The sequence below is a fragment of the Crocodylus siamensis genome, chromosome 1, assembly GCF_052110815.1.
Source record: "Crocodylus siamensis isolate JL-2025a chromosome 1, ASM5211081v1, whole genome shotgun sequence".
In the NCBI taxonomy this organism is placed as follows: Eukaryota; Metazoa; Chordata; order Crocodylia; family Crocodylidae; genus Crocodylus; species Crocodylus siamensis.
This window is the reverse complement of record NC_143395.1, coordinates 380,275,325-380,289,641: the sequence shown is the minus strand read 5'-3', so window position 1 is coordinate 380,289,641 and position 14,317 is coordinate 380,275,325. Positions and strand designations below refer to the sequence as shown.

The 14,317-nt window shown below is 51.0% G+C and overlaps 1 protein-coding gene across 1 annotated transcript; it reads left to right on the top strand.

The window, feature by feature from the left end:
* Window positions 1-308: 308 nt before the first annotated feature.
* Window positions 309-5,490, top strand: PDX1 (pancreatic and duodenal homeobox 1). The gene is made up of 2 exons (XM_090051600.1): window positions 309-714; window positions 5,123-5,490. Exons 1-2 carry the CDS (start codon window positions 309-311, stop codon window positions 5,488-5,490), a joined length of 774 nt encoding a protein of 257 aa, XP_089907726.1.
* The last annotated feature ends 8,827 nt before the right edge of the window (window positions 5,491-14,317 follow it).

Here is a 14,317-nt window from a genome sequence, read left to right as displayed (position 1 = left end):
AGGGCACAGACATGGTGACGACCGGGCCGCCCGCGCGCCTGGCAGAGGGCCCGGCTAAGCGCGCGGGGCGCCCCGGCCGCGCCGGGAGACCCCGCCGTGCGCCGGGAAGAAAGCGAAAGGAGACCGCCCCCCCCGGGCTGCCTCTTATAGCGCGGCGCTGCCCAATGGGCGGGCGGGGCGCGGTCACGTGGGCCAATGGGGCTGCCGGCCGGGCCCGGGCGCGGGCAGCCCCTGCGGGCGCGGCGGAGCTGTCAAAGGGGCGCGCGGAGCCAGCGGAGCGGAGCGGCCCGTGCGCGGCCGGCGCCAGCATGAACGCGGAGCAGTACTACGCGCCGGCGCCGCTGTACAAGGAGCCGTGCGCCTTCCAGCGGGCCCCGGCGCCGGATTTCCACCCGAGCCCGCCCGCTTGCCTCTACATGGGCCGGCCGCAGCCCGCGCCCTACCCCGGCGCGCTGGGGGCGCTGGAGCAGGGCAGCCCGCCGGACATTTCCCCCTACGAGGTGCCCTCCATCACAGAGGACCCCGGCGTGTCCCACCTGCACCCGCACCACCACCCGCACCCGCACCACCACCCGCAGCTGCCCGCGCCGCACCAGGACGCGCTGTCCTTCGCCGACGGGTCGGACCCCGGGGCCCTGGAGGAGCCCAGGCTGCAGCTGCCTTTCCCCTGGATGAAATCCACCAAATCTCACGCCTGGAAGGGACAGTGGGCCGGTAAGACACTTGCCTCCTCCTCCTCCTCCTGCTTCTGGTGCTGCTGCTGCTGCTCCCTCGGGCTCCTCCGCCCTCCGGGGACCCCGCTGCTCCGCGCCGCGCCGCGCCGCGGCCGTGGGAGAAAAGCCAAGCGAGGCGGACACGCAGGACGCTCCCACCCCGCGGCCCCACGCGCGGCAGCAGCCGGGGACTTCCCTCCCTGCCCGGCGCGGGGGCAGTGACTTGCTTCTCCTCCGAGCCGAGCTAAGCCGAGCCGAGGCGGGCGCCACGAGGCCTGGCACCCGCCGGAGCAGACTTGAGTGGCGGCCCAGCGCTCAGCAAATACCAACGGCTTCGTTTAACTAATTAACTAGTTAACACGAAGGCTCCGGCTCCGGCTCCAGTCGATACCGATCTAAGCCAAACAGGCCAGGCGCGGCCGGGTCAGGCCTCCCGTGCAGTGTGCGGCAGCGGGCAGCCCGCCGCAGCCGGGCGCGGGGTCCGAGGGGTGCAGGACGGGGACGCCCCGGGGGGCTGGCACACAACCCCCGGGCCCCGCTCCCGCCCCGCTGGGGGGCAGCCGGGGCGAGCCTGCCCCCGCTGGGAGTTTTGCCATTGAGCGGCCCGAGCGCCTCCGCTTCCAGCCCAGCGCGTGGGGAGGGGCCGGCTTGGGAGCCCGCCTGGGGGCCCTCCCGGCCCCTGCGACCCCACCGCGCCTCCCAAAGGAGCGGGCGCGCTTGCAGAGCCCCCGGCCCGGCCCGGCTGGGCCTGCGGACGGGGTGGCTGGGGCTGGCTTGTGGTTTCGGCTTCTGCTGCGGCTCTGGCCGGGCACCGGGCTCGGCGCTCCGGCCTCCGTGGGAATGAGCTGCCGGGCGCGGGGTGCCCCCGGGCAGGCTAGCCCGGGCAAGGGGAGGAAGGCCCCGCGCGCAGCGAGTTCCGCTGCCAAAAGCCGCCTGTCTGCGCTGCACAATGTTATCGAGCCCCGCGCCTGGGCGCTCGTTGTCACGCCTCTACTGCAAATATTTTAGCAATGGTTTTGTTCAAATAGACAGCTGGGAAGGGGTTGAAACGAGGGGACAGACAGGCTGCCCAAAAGTCAAAACAAAACAAACAAACAAACAAAACAGGCTGTGCTGTCCGAGGAAACGGCGCTGCTGGGTTTCCACGGCAAGGGAAATATCTTCCCCGGGTTTCGGGGGATGCGGCGATACCCACCTGCGGAATGAATAAATAAAGGCAGGCAGCACCTACAAAGACGGAAGCAACCTCTGCTCTCTCTTTTCTCGCAGCCTGGTAGATCCAGTGAATGGAAAAGAGATTTCTAAACACCTCCTATCGCTGCCGGGCCTCCCGCCCGGATTTCGGCCGTTTGTTCTGGCTGTCCCGGGTCTCAGCGCCTGTGAACAGGGAAGGGCTTACACGGCCCGCATTGGATAGGTCACACCACGAGGAGCCCAGAAAGTAGATTATCAACGAAATGATGAAGTCTAGGATTCCCTGAAATCTCAGGGCCGCAGAGCTCCTTAGTTTACTTACTTTAGTTTGAAGTGATCTCTTTTTCATCCATCTATTTGCACTTGTACACCCCCCCAGATGTGCACACCCATACCTGCTGTGCCTGTTTAGAATGATATACAGAATGGACAGATGTATGTGCAGATGTGCGCAGGTCTGTGTATGCGCGCTAGTATAGTCACGATATATTTATCTCCTCGAGGGAAGTGTGCGCGCACACCTCAATCCACAGGACTATGCGCACGTTTATACCGCGTTTACATTTGTCCTTTAATTTGCATCTAATTATAACAAAACGAAGCAGCATCTTACTTGAGAATTAAATGGCTTTTAGTCGGAGTTGGATTTGGCGGGGTGGGGTAAGGGGGGAATACTTTTTATTGGATCAAGTATCCAGTTAGAAGAAATGTTAGACAGTGTTTCGATCCGGAAGTGTCCTTTAGGTCTCGGTAATTTGTGCCGAAACGCTTGTCTAATCTATACAAGAAATAGGTGTCACAAAAAAAAAAAAAAGAAGAAGAAGCAGCAGCCCTCGGCTCTAGTAGGTGTCCTGGACCACCGCGGCCACTAGAGCGCCCTAACGCCCCTGCAACATCTTACCTTTGATGTGAATTTGCTTTCATAACATGCCTGACCAGGGACACGGCTGGCAAGCAAAAGCCGGCAGTGTTAAGTGTGTGTGTGAGGGCGGGGGGGAGGAATCTGCGGGTGTTAACAGGTGCGGGACCGGGATGCGCGGGATCTGCGGTGGTATCGGTGTTACATACCAATAACCTGCGGCGGTCAGGCCGGTCCGTCTCCCCTCCGAGTCCGAAGTCGGATTTTAAGAAGAATGCCCCGCGGCGAAATCCTCGGCCCTGCCCTTTCCCGAGGGATCTCCTGCTACTGTGCGCGGGCAGCTCAGTGCGGAGGGCGAGGCCCGCGAGGAGCCCGCAGGCCAGCCTCTGCGGTTCGCCCACCCCGCACCGTCTTCTCCCCATTTGCTTTCATAGTAGTAGGAAAAATTATAATGGAAGAAATCCTGGACGCTTAAAGATGAGCAGCAGCTCCGGCGCCAGCTCTTAAATGGAAAGTACGGGCCTCTGCAGGCTGTACCCTGCGGTAATACTATATACTAATAACAGTAATTCTACTATAATAGTAGGACTAATAATATTAATAATAATACTAATAATAATACTCTGAGCAGGGATCTGGATTACGTGAGGTCCCTTCCAGCACTACTATCCTATGAACCTACGTCGTAGTATATAATAACGCAAAAAGTAATATTTTACGTCCAGGAAAATAATGGTTATAGTGATGATGGTGATAATTACCATCATCACTATCATCGTACCTAATAGGCATTATAATAGCAATATATCTCTCATACTCTATAACAGGCACTGTAATAGTTATTCTTCCCCTATCCTCAGCGGGGAAACGTGAGAAACACTATTATTAGTAGTATTCTTGCTGTTATTATTCTTACTACAATTTTTTGCAATTATTGCAACTATTATTATTACTATTATTACCTTTATTGTCATTATTATTAATAGTAGCACTGTTAATAATAGTACCAATACTACATCGTAGTAAAGGTAATAATAGTAATAAGAGTTGCAATAATATGATTAGTAGTAAAATCGTTAATAATAGCTCTTACTAATAGCATTCGTACTATTCTTAACCATACCACTACTAAGGGTAATAATAGTGATACTAGTTGCAATAATTGTATTATTAGTAGTAAAATCATTAACAATAGTTGTTAATAGTATTCGTAGTATTATTAACAATATTACTACTCAGGGTAATAATAGTGATAATAGTTGAAATAATTGTATAAGTATGAATACTATTATTAACAATATTGTTAGCAATAGTTGTTAATAATTGTATTCGTGCTGTTATTAACAACACTACTACCACTAACAAAGGTAATAATAGTACTAACAGTAGTTACAGTAATTGTATCAGCATTAGTAGTATTCTTAACAACAAAACAGCAACATCAGTACCAAAAGCACTAATAACAATGATACTCCTACTAACAGCACGACGAGGGTGATGATCTTTACTACGCTTGTTCCCACCGACCTGGTCTGTGCGGGTGAGAAGCCGGCGGCTCCCGCAGCCCCGAGCCCCGGGCAGCAGGCGCGGGCGGGCAGCCGCTGGCCGGGCCTTGGGGGCCCGCTCCGGCCCTGAGCCCTGACCGCGTCTCCTCGCGGTGCTTCCGCTCGCTGGCGCCGGGCCGGCCACTGCCTTGCGCACCCGGAGCCGGTGCGTGGTTTGGGCGGGACCGGCGGGATTAGGGCTAATGCGTGGCACACTCCCGGTCAATCCCTAGTAAAGCCGAGGTCCTGCGGGGGTTCAGCCGCGGTCCTGCGAGGTCCTGCGGCGGGTCGCGGTCAAGCCGGGCGAGGGACTCCTTGGCGGGAGCGGGAGCGGGAGCGGGAGCGGGAGCGGGGCCAGGCTGGGCTGTGGCTCACGTCTAACGGGCGCGCCGGGCAGGAGCAGGGAGCGGGAGCCGTCCCCCGATGCGGGGCCTGGCGGCTCGGGGACGGGCCCCCGCGGCTCCGGCCGAGGCGCTGGTTTGATGGCGGGGGGATGAGAAGAGTCCGCGAGTCGCGCGGCTGTGAGGCTCCAAGGCGCTGGGCCGGCGGGTGTCGGGCCAGCCCGTGCGGAGAGCAGGAGCAGCCCCGAGGGCGGCGCGGGGTGTCGGAGTGGGCGGAGGGACCGAGCCGCCCGTCCCCGGCCGGCCGGGGAGCGCGCGGGGACCCGCGCCCGAGCCGCCTTGGCAGCGGGCGGCGGGGAGCGCCCGTGGCCCGGGCGCCGGGCAGAGCCGAGCCGGGCCAGGCCGGGCGCCCCCCGGGGCTGGGGGTGCGGAGCGGCGCGGGGCTGGGCCTGACCTCTGGCTTCCCCGCAGGCGGCGCCTACGTGGTGGAGCCCGAGGAGAGCAAGCGGACGCGCACGGCCTACACGCGGGCGCAGCTGCTGGAGCTGGAGAAGGAGTTCCTGTTCAACAAGTACATCTCGCGGCCGCGGCGCGTGGAGCTGGCCGTGCTGCTGAACTTGACCGAGCGGCACATCAAGATCTGGTTCCAGAACCGGCGCATGAAGTGGAAGAAGGAGGAGGACAAGAAGCGGGGCGCGGCGGCGGGCGGCGGACCCGAGCCCGACCAGGACTGCGTGGTGTCCTCGGCCGAGCCGCCCCCCGACGACGTGCCGCGCGGCCCCGCCGCCTCCCCGCCGCCCGCCGGCCAGGCCCCGCGCCGGCAGCCGGAGGCGCGGTGAAGGGGGCGCGCCGCGCCGCGCTCCCGCGGCCCATTAAAGGCCTTGGCCCGGCACACAGGCTCCCCGTCTGCTTTGCGCGCCCCGCTCCCGCTCCCGCTGCCCCGGCCCGCGCCGCCCCCGGGGACAGGCTGCGACTGGAGGCGAGGGCCAAGGGCAGTGGCGGCGGCTGCCCCGGGCCCGCGGCGGGCACCGCGGGGGAGCGCCGGGCAGTGCCCGCCTCGGGCCGGCGGGGGCTCGGCGCGGCTCGCTCCGCCGGGCCGACGGGGGCTGTCGCCGCTTTCCCCGCAGGCGACGTCCGGGGCCGGGGCCGAGCGGCAGGGGCGGCGGCGCGCAGGCCGGGCCCGGGCCCCGGGGGGGAGAGGCGCCCGCCGGGATGGGATGGGCCCGGGCCCGCGCGCGGACACAGCCGGGGCTCCCCCGCCACCATGCCGGCGTTGGCCTCGAGGCGCCGTCCGCGCCCGGCTCCGGCGCGGGGACCGGGGCCACAGGAGCGGGAGCACGGGGTGAGAAACCCGGGCGGGTAGGTCTCCCCGCGCGGATGCACCAACAGGCAGGCTGGGAGATAGGCGCACGGCACTGATGCGATGGGCGCCGGCCGCAGGCAAGCGGGCAGAAACCTGGTGAGGGTTTTAAGTCAAGCTTACCTGGAGCAAGGAAGCAGCAGGCTCCCAAGATTTACTGATAAGGTTAATCCCAGGTCCTTAAGAGTGTATGATTACAGCGATCTAATTACACGTTGTGATACAACGGCGGTTTATTGTATTACACTTAGCTGCTTACCTTTGCCTGTCTCTCAGCGGTATTTTACAGGCCCTCTCCATCCCACACTGCCGTGCAGTGCGAGTGGTACTCCCACACTGTTATATTTCATCGCACTACATAGCACCACAACCCGGGTAATGTCACATCTCACTATCCAGCGTCCAGGTGTAGGTATCCTGCATTACAGGGACTTGGTGATTCTGCTGTCAGTGATGTTTGTCTTGCGCCATTAGTTTCAGAGAGACTACTGGTCTAATCTACACCAGCTGGAATGAGAGGAGACCAGACCCAAGCGTTTTAAAGAATAAAAGCTTTTATCCACAAGCAAGAAACACATGACTGAGGGACACTTTCCCTTTGGCTCCATACCTCTTGCTTTGGAAACAAATAAGAAAATTAGCACTGACCAAACATAAAGACACTGGGGGGGGATGTAATGCTGTCAACCCTGCACCCTGCCTGGCCAGAAAGATACTTAGGCTATTAGTCTGCTGTGTCACAGAGTGTCTGTAGTTTTCTAAAGCACCCTGTGCATTTTGGGGTGTTGTGAAATACTAAGTAATTACATTGAATCACCTTGAATTCTGCATGTGAGGATGTCAAGGAATTTTTCTAAATGCTGATTTAAAAACCTGGGGTGCAGAAATTGTAGTGCTGCATGGGGTAATGTTCTGGTCTCTCTGGCACTGCTTCCTTCACTGCCCAGGATCATCCTCCAGTATAACTTTCCTATTGCATTAGGTTTCTTCTAACTATAAACCAAGCAGCAAGATTCAGGGCAAGTTTGTAGTCCTAGGATCTTCTGCAGTGCAGGCTGAGAGCCAGCACCTCTCATTTGTGGACAGAGACATTTTTATCAGCTTCAGAGCAGCCTGCTTCTTCCAAAGACCAGCTGGCATTTTTCAGGACATCACTAGGCTGCTCTCCAGCTCAGACAAGCCCCTCCAGCTGGTAAGTACCGCCACAGTTCGACTGCAGCTTCACCACTTCCTTCATGCCTCAGATTCGGAAGTGCAGAACTTGGTTTTTGGACGCACCAAACTCCTTCTCAGTGGTATTGTGCCATCTTTCTGCCCCTCCTTGATCCTGAAGATCACTAGTGATTGTTTTGGATTATGATGGGCTGAGTTAAAAAGAGGGCTGGAGGACACAGAGGAAGAAAAAGATTTCATGAGATTTTCAGTAAATAAACACCCAAATCTGAGACTGATGTCCTAACTGTGTGCCACACTGTACATATCCAGAGGTAGACATAGATTGTTCTCTGAAGAACTTTCAGTCTAAGAATTGTGATTGCAAATCCTGAACAAGAAGCAATATGGGTGAATCTTCTGCAGAAATACATGCTGTATTTCATACTACTCAGATTTCTAGGACCAGAGGGGTTAGCATCATAATTTTTGCTGTTTGTTTAATGAATGTATGAATGTGTTTTTATTAAGAGCAACAACAAGAAAAAGATATCCAGCATTGTGCAATAAAATGCATAGCAGGTCTGATTCACCAGTGTGCTTGTATGCCATATCTCTACACCCTGTTGATTGATTAGCTTTTCATGCCATTGCACCAGTGCATAACTGAAGTTGTGCAGTGATGAATCAGATCCTTTGTACTCTTTAGTGAATGCAGTGGCCCTCAGTCTATATGGCCTTGCACTTTATGGGGCATTTGCACCTCTTTAAAGTGGGCAGCAATGAGAATGGGAGCATTTTACACTCAGGTACCAATTTGCTTTGCATATATGTCAATAAACCTATGGGGGAGGGGAGAAGCAGGCCCCACATGCTCTTTTAAAGGAATTCAAAACTTAATAGATTATACTGGCCAATAATGCAAATGATTGTCAGGATTGGATGCAAATAAGGCTTCTAAGTGTTAAGGCCTCCTTCTCTGCTACCCCAGGAAAGCATCTTTGTTGATTTCATGTTTCTGTTACTGTATCTGCAGACCTCCCCTTTCAGTGCAACATACAACCTAGGTCACTGTCTGATGATGTTCACAGGAAAACTGAGACTGATGGAGAAACATCACTTCTGAAAGCAGTACTTTAAAGTAGGGCAGCAAAGTCTTTGCAGTCCATCATCACTCTGAAATTCACTGTTGCTGCCCTGAAGCAAAGGAGCAGACCCTGGATCAAAATGCTTGAAGAAACACATTTCAAAGCGAGGGAATGCTTTTCTATGCAAAGCTTCAGGGCTTTACATTTAAATCTCAAACTGGGAGAGCAGCCCTTTAACAGCCACTAAATCAGTGCAGGTAGGGCTGTGTATAACAGTATGATCCATCCTTAGTAACGGCCAGAGCTGCCTGCACCAAGCTAGGAAGAGACCCAAGGCTGAAATGTGATTTCAAGAATGGCAATTTCCTGTCTCCCCTCCCCCCCCCCCAAATTGTCAGGTGTGCCCAGATCTTCGAGGAATGCATTGCATTCAAAAGCTTGTCTGACTTTATTCCAACGATACAGCTGGTCCAATAAAAGGTATCACCTTCATAAAATCTTAGCCTGTGGCAAAGTTCCTGGACCGTCAGGGTTAGGCATCACTCTAACACTACTAGATCTTCATAGGTATTTAGACACCTACACTAATTTCCATGTGCCTAAATTACCTCACCAGGTCAGCTAGTATGCCTGGTGAATGAATGGCAGGGGGAGGGCTGTATGCATCTCTCTACCTATTTGCAGTTCAGAGCAGTCATTGCTCTCTCTATTGCAGCTGCAATCACCATATAAGTAGAGACAGACACAGTTTCAGGAGGAAGTAACACTCCCCCTTACTCCCCTGTATGGCCCTGTAGCTCCTGTAATGGTCTAGCCCAAAGGATTCGGCTAAGCGGGTCGCAGGACACTGCCAAATAAAGTATGCCTAAAACTATTTTACTTTCAAAAGCACTTTGGCAAACATCACTTGAGTTATTTTTATAACTGAGATAGCCTATGCAATATAAATCTCTTCAGGAAAACCTGGAATACAGTTGCTCTAGCCCCTACCTCTGTGACATATTACTTTTGTCAGAGCTAATGGTCAGAGGAGTGCCCAGGGATACAGAATGACAAAAATTCCTTTGGGTTAGTAAGGGCTGCATCTATTAAGTGCCTTACAAGCCAGCATAACCTGAACGCTCAGGGCAGGAAGTAAGGGTTGTCTTTACTGATAGCTTGTACAGTGCCAAAGACAGCAGGAGGAACTGAACAGTCATCCTCTACACTAGAAGTTGTTTTCTCTAATTCACTTTAACCAAGCAGCAGCAAGATGCCATGGCACTCTCCTAGAAACAAATAATAGGTTATAACCTCAGAGGAACTTTTATTCCTGGAAGAAAAGGCTGAAGGTATCCAAAGGTATTTGCATATTGAATATTGAAATTCTGGATTAAATACAAACTGAGTAGGAATCTCCAAACAGAAGCCGATCTGTTTGCCTCTCACATGCACAAATTTAAACTTAATTTGAAGTGAAAAGGAATACTGGCAGGTAATTTGAAATGCTTTCTTAAAGGGGGTAGTTTTCACATTTAGATAGTAATAAGTTACACTGTGCTTATCATCTGCTTTCCTCAACAGAGCTCAAGCATTTAACAAAGGTCAGTAGATTTATTAGCTCCATATTTACTAGAGAGGCACAGAACCAACAAGAGACCTGCACAAGCACAGACAGTGACCACTGACTGAGCCAAGCAAGATGCTTCTGCCAGGACTCTCTCCACTGGACTCTGCTGTCTCCTATGTGATCATGGCAGGAGTGGTGGGGTTTGGGGTCTTGATTGTGCAGAATGCTGTTTGAATGAGCTTTGCTGAGATCCAAACTTTGTAGGAGAAATAAAATTTCTGAACCTTAGAGCTGCTCTTAGCAGTTGCTTGATGATGTATGATCAGAATATGGCATTATATTTATCTGTGGTCTCTCATCACTGTTACTTATTAGTTATTATCTGTGGTCTCTCATCAGTATACTCATCAGTATTACTCCCAGTTAAGGAGAGATTGTTGAGAAGAAAACTTACCACCCAGCTTTCACCTTTGCTTCCTACATAACCTTTTAGATCCGTTTAACCTAAGCATGCTTTCTACCTATTCTAGTCACGGGCTTCTGTTAATGTTCCCTCCAGAGTTTCCAAAAATTATACATTTTTGGTGAGGGTAAGACTGCATGTGAGTGATGTAACTCATGATAAGTTGGATGGATATTTAAATATTACTCAGTACTATTTTATTTCCCTCATGTTCTACACTGCATCCCATGTGCCTGAGCCTGGAAAGGAACTGTAATTTCACAGAGAAGAGGAGTCATTTCAGATGTAAACATAATATTTCCTGTGCCCTGTGTCCCTTAGAAGATCCTGCACAAAGTGTGCATGGACTGGGACCTACGTATGGAAGTAGAACATTTAAAGGGCAGAAGGAGCAGGGTGATAGAAGTGGGGAATGCACAGTGGTTTCATGGGAGGGGATCCAACGCCACAAAGAATCCATGCCTCCCCCCATCCCCCTGGAGCATAGCAATGGAGTACAGACCCGAATGGCCACATGATTTACCTTGTTTGCAAGATGCAAATACATTCTGGTCATTCTATGATATCCATTTGTTGCCATCCTCACCTTGCCTGTCACCTACCTCTCCATGAGGACAGCTTAGTGGTTTTGCAGAAGCTGCAACCTTACGAAAGGTAGAACAAGAAGCAGAGAAAAGGAGGTGCCCTTCCAGGCCCACAGAAAGGTTTACTCTCCTACTTATACTTGGTGGGACTTAGATGCTTCTTAGGGAGGAAACAGCATGGGGCCAAGATGCAGATGACAGAATGGGGCTACAGCAGTGAAGGGGAAGGTTTTGGTGGAGGCTCAAACCAGGCAAAATGGGGCTTGGTTTGGACCCTCCTCTCCAAGGCCATTCCAGGTGAATTCTCCATCTGTTGGAGTGAAATAAATTATATGCATTTGCTACATTCTCCTCATTGATGCATTTCTGCAGTCACTATTCCAATCCAGTGCACAGGTCCTTTTGTCATCAATTAACGCACCTCTAGAATGCTCGGTTTTCTGCAGAATTATGTGCAACTCCACCATCTCTGGCACTAATTAGCACTGCAAAGCACTGGAGCTGATGCAGGGCCCTATTCTGACAATATATCAGGGATGCAGAAGCATGAATTCCAGGTTGAAAGACAGCTCTTCAATGACAAGAATATTATAGACATCCCTATGCTACCCTTCATACAGCCCATAGCAAAGCTGAGGAAGGAAGAATAGGTTTCACAATAGTAGAGCAGAGATTCTCAGCCATGGTGCCACAGTACCTTGGAATGCTGTGAGATCCTTTTAAGGGTGCCACGGTGCCAAAAACACTAGCACTGTTAGATGTTGAAACACCTACATGGGATTCACAAGATAAACTCCAGGATTTGAAATAGGAATCCATAGTGTCAAAAACATTCTGACCTGCTGTTGTCTTTCTGAGTTCTTTGCAAGAGAAAAATTCCTCTATAATTTTTCTGTAGTCAAGAAGTAAGGGAAGCTAAGAACTGGTATTTTCCAAGGGGTGCCTTGTGTGTGTTAAGGGGTGCCTTGAGTCTAAAAATGTTGAGAATCACAGCTATAAAGATTCTGGGCTGCTTCTAACTAGAGTAAAATAGCCATGGATGAGGTGCTAGGCACTGCACCAGCTCAGAACAAGGAGAGAGCCCTTACACAATCTAAGACAAAAGATAACAGATGGATACAGGCAGAGGAAAGAATACAAGGAAACAGAGAAATGATACTGCTTTGCCTGATAGGCAATGTTGTCAACACACCTGCAGCTAACTGTTATCAAGGTTTTGTAAGAATCAACACAAAAGAGAGTTTTAAGTGAGGATTTGAAGGAGGATGAGGAGCTCATAAATTTATAAGAAACAAACCATGCTCTAGAAACCCAGTGTTTTTTTATGTATGTCTTAATAGTGGAATCAAGGTGTGCACCTTCCACTACTCAAGCTAGTGGCAAAAGTATGATTGGCTTCATAGTGATCAGAACCAGTGCAACAGATCTTGTTCAACTTTACATTGCAACAGATCTCACCTAGCTTCCCTTGCACAAAATTATTTTCATAGTGCTTCATTACATATTAAAATCAGTTCAGATTGCTTTGGATCTTGGTATTGAAAACTGTCAAGAAAGACTGTAGAAGCACAGGGAATAGTCATGCTCTGGAATGAAATCAGGGCTGGAAGGAACCTTACAAGGTCATCTATTCCAGCCCCTGCTCAAGGCCAAACCATCACAGCCAAGTGTCTGCTTAATCTGCTTTTGAAAATTCCCAGGGATGGAGATTCCACAGGGTCTCTAGGCAGCCTGTCCCAGTACTTCCTCTCTGTAATCAGCCTTTAGGTATTTGAAGATTTATCAAATCCCACCTCAGTTTCCTCTTCTCCAGAATAAACAATCCAAGTTCTTTCAGCACTTCCTCATAGGTCATACTTCCTTGGCCCCTACTCATTTTTGTCACTCTGCCGGACTCTTTGCAATTTCTCCACTTTTTTCTTGAAATGTGGGGCCCAAAACTAGATACAGTATTCCAGGTGAAAGCTGCCTCATCAGTGCTGAATAGAGTGGAAGAATCACTTCCTTTGATTTGCAAGTGACACTCCTGTTAATACAACCAAGTATGCTTCAGCTCCAGCAAAGCACTTAAAGGTACACAAAGCTTTATGCACAAGTCCCATTGGCTCCTAAAGTGAGTCCATGCTCAAGTGTGTTGTAGCACAGTTTTATTTCAAGCTTTCATAAGTAATTCGGAAAATGCGGTAAACAGCATATTAGCTGCCTGTGCAGAAGATGTGAAAATAGGAAGTTATTTCTGCTTCACTACAGTGAAGTGCCACTGTTATATTTTCTATATTTGATATATATTATACATTGTATTATTAAGTGATATTACATAGCTGGTAACACCATTATTATTAAGTTTGCCCAACACTTACAATGTTAGGACATTATTCTGTGCTGCGAATAACTGCCAGACCTCAAACATTTGGGTTGAAATGTTCCACATATGCATTAATAATTATATAGTATTTATGTATTATTATTATTGGTGGCATCTATATAATATATATGCAATACACTGTAATATATATAGCTTAGAATAATAACAGCTGCTTCTGACAATGAGTTCATAGCAAACACACCTTTTTCCCAATGCAAAAAGATGTTGGTGAACTTGTCTTTGAAAAATGTTACTTCTTCCTGGGGTTCTTCCCAGGTAGGAATGTGAAGTTTGGGGGATGTGATTTGTTTCATGGATGCACCTTTTGCTGAGCTTAGGAAAATCCACCCAAATCTGGCCATGTTGCAAGCCTTTAAAAAGTCTGTTTGATCATGCCCAGGGAGACTTCTTAGATTTTGGTAACTAATTCCTCAAATAAGCTTTCTTCACTGCCCATAAACAATTAAATAATATATGGTAAACACCACTGAAAGAAGAGCTCTTAATTCTGAAGAACATTGTAGCATGAACACCAGTGGATATAAACTGGATTTTAATAGGGACAACAGATTGGAAGTGACAATCAGAAAGTTTCTTAGCCATCTGAGTTGTGAGGTCCTGTAACTGCCTCCCAACAGAAGCAGCAGGAGGAAATATCTAACTGTCTTTTAACATGGAGCTTGATTAATTTTGGAAAGTGATTGCAAGATGTCTGTCTGCAATAGCAGGGGACTAGGCTTCATTACCCAGAGGGTCCTAACTAATCCTTTGCACCTTTCCTGCTCCAGCTTCTGGCTTCCCCTGCAATTGTGTCTCTGGGCTCCTGCAGGCCAGGGACTTGAACTGAGACCAGGGAGAATGTCTTCCTTGCGCCCTCTATGGCACATATCCCCAAAAGCTCAAGAAGTGTGAGTGGGGGAGGAAGCTGCCTGATTATTACAATGGAGAGGGAAGAAAAGCAAAATTTCTGAGATGACGGAAGAGGAGGTAGATAAGACAAGGACCCTCACTGGAGTGAGACTGGGACTGGAGACTTGCAGGAAGAGAAGAAAGCTTGGATAGGGGGCTGGGGCTTAAGGAGTAGGAAAAGGGGAGTAAAAAGTCT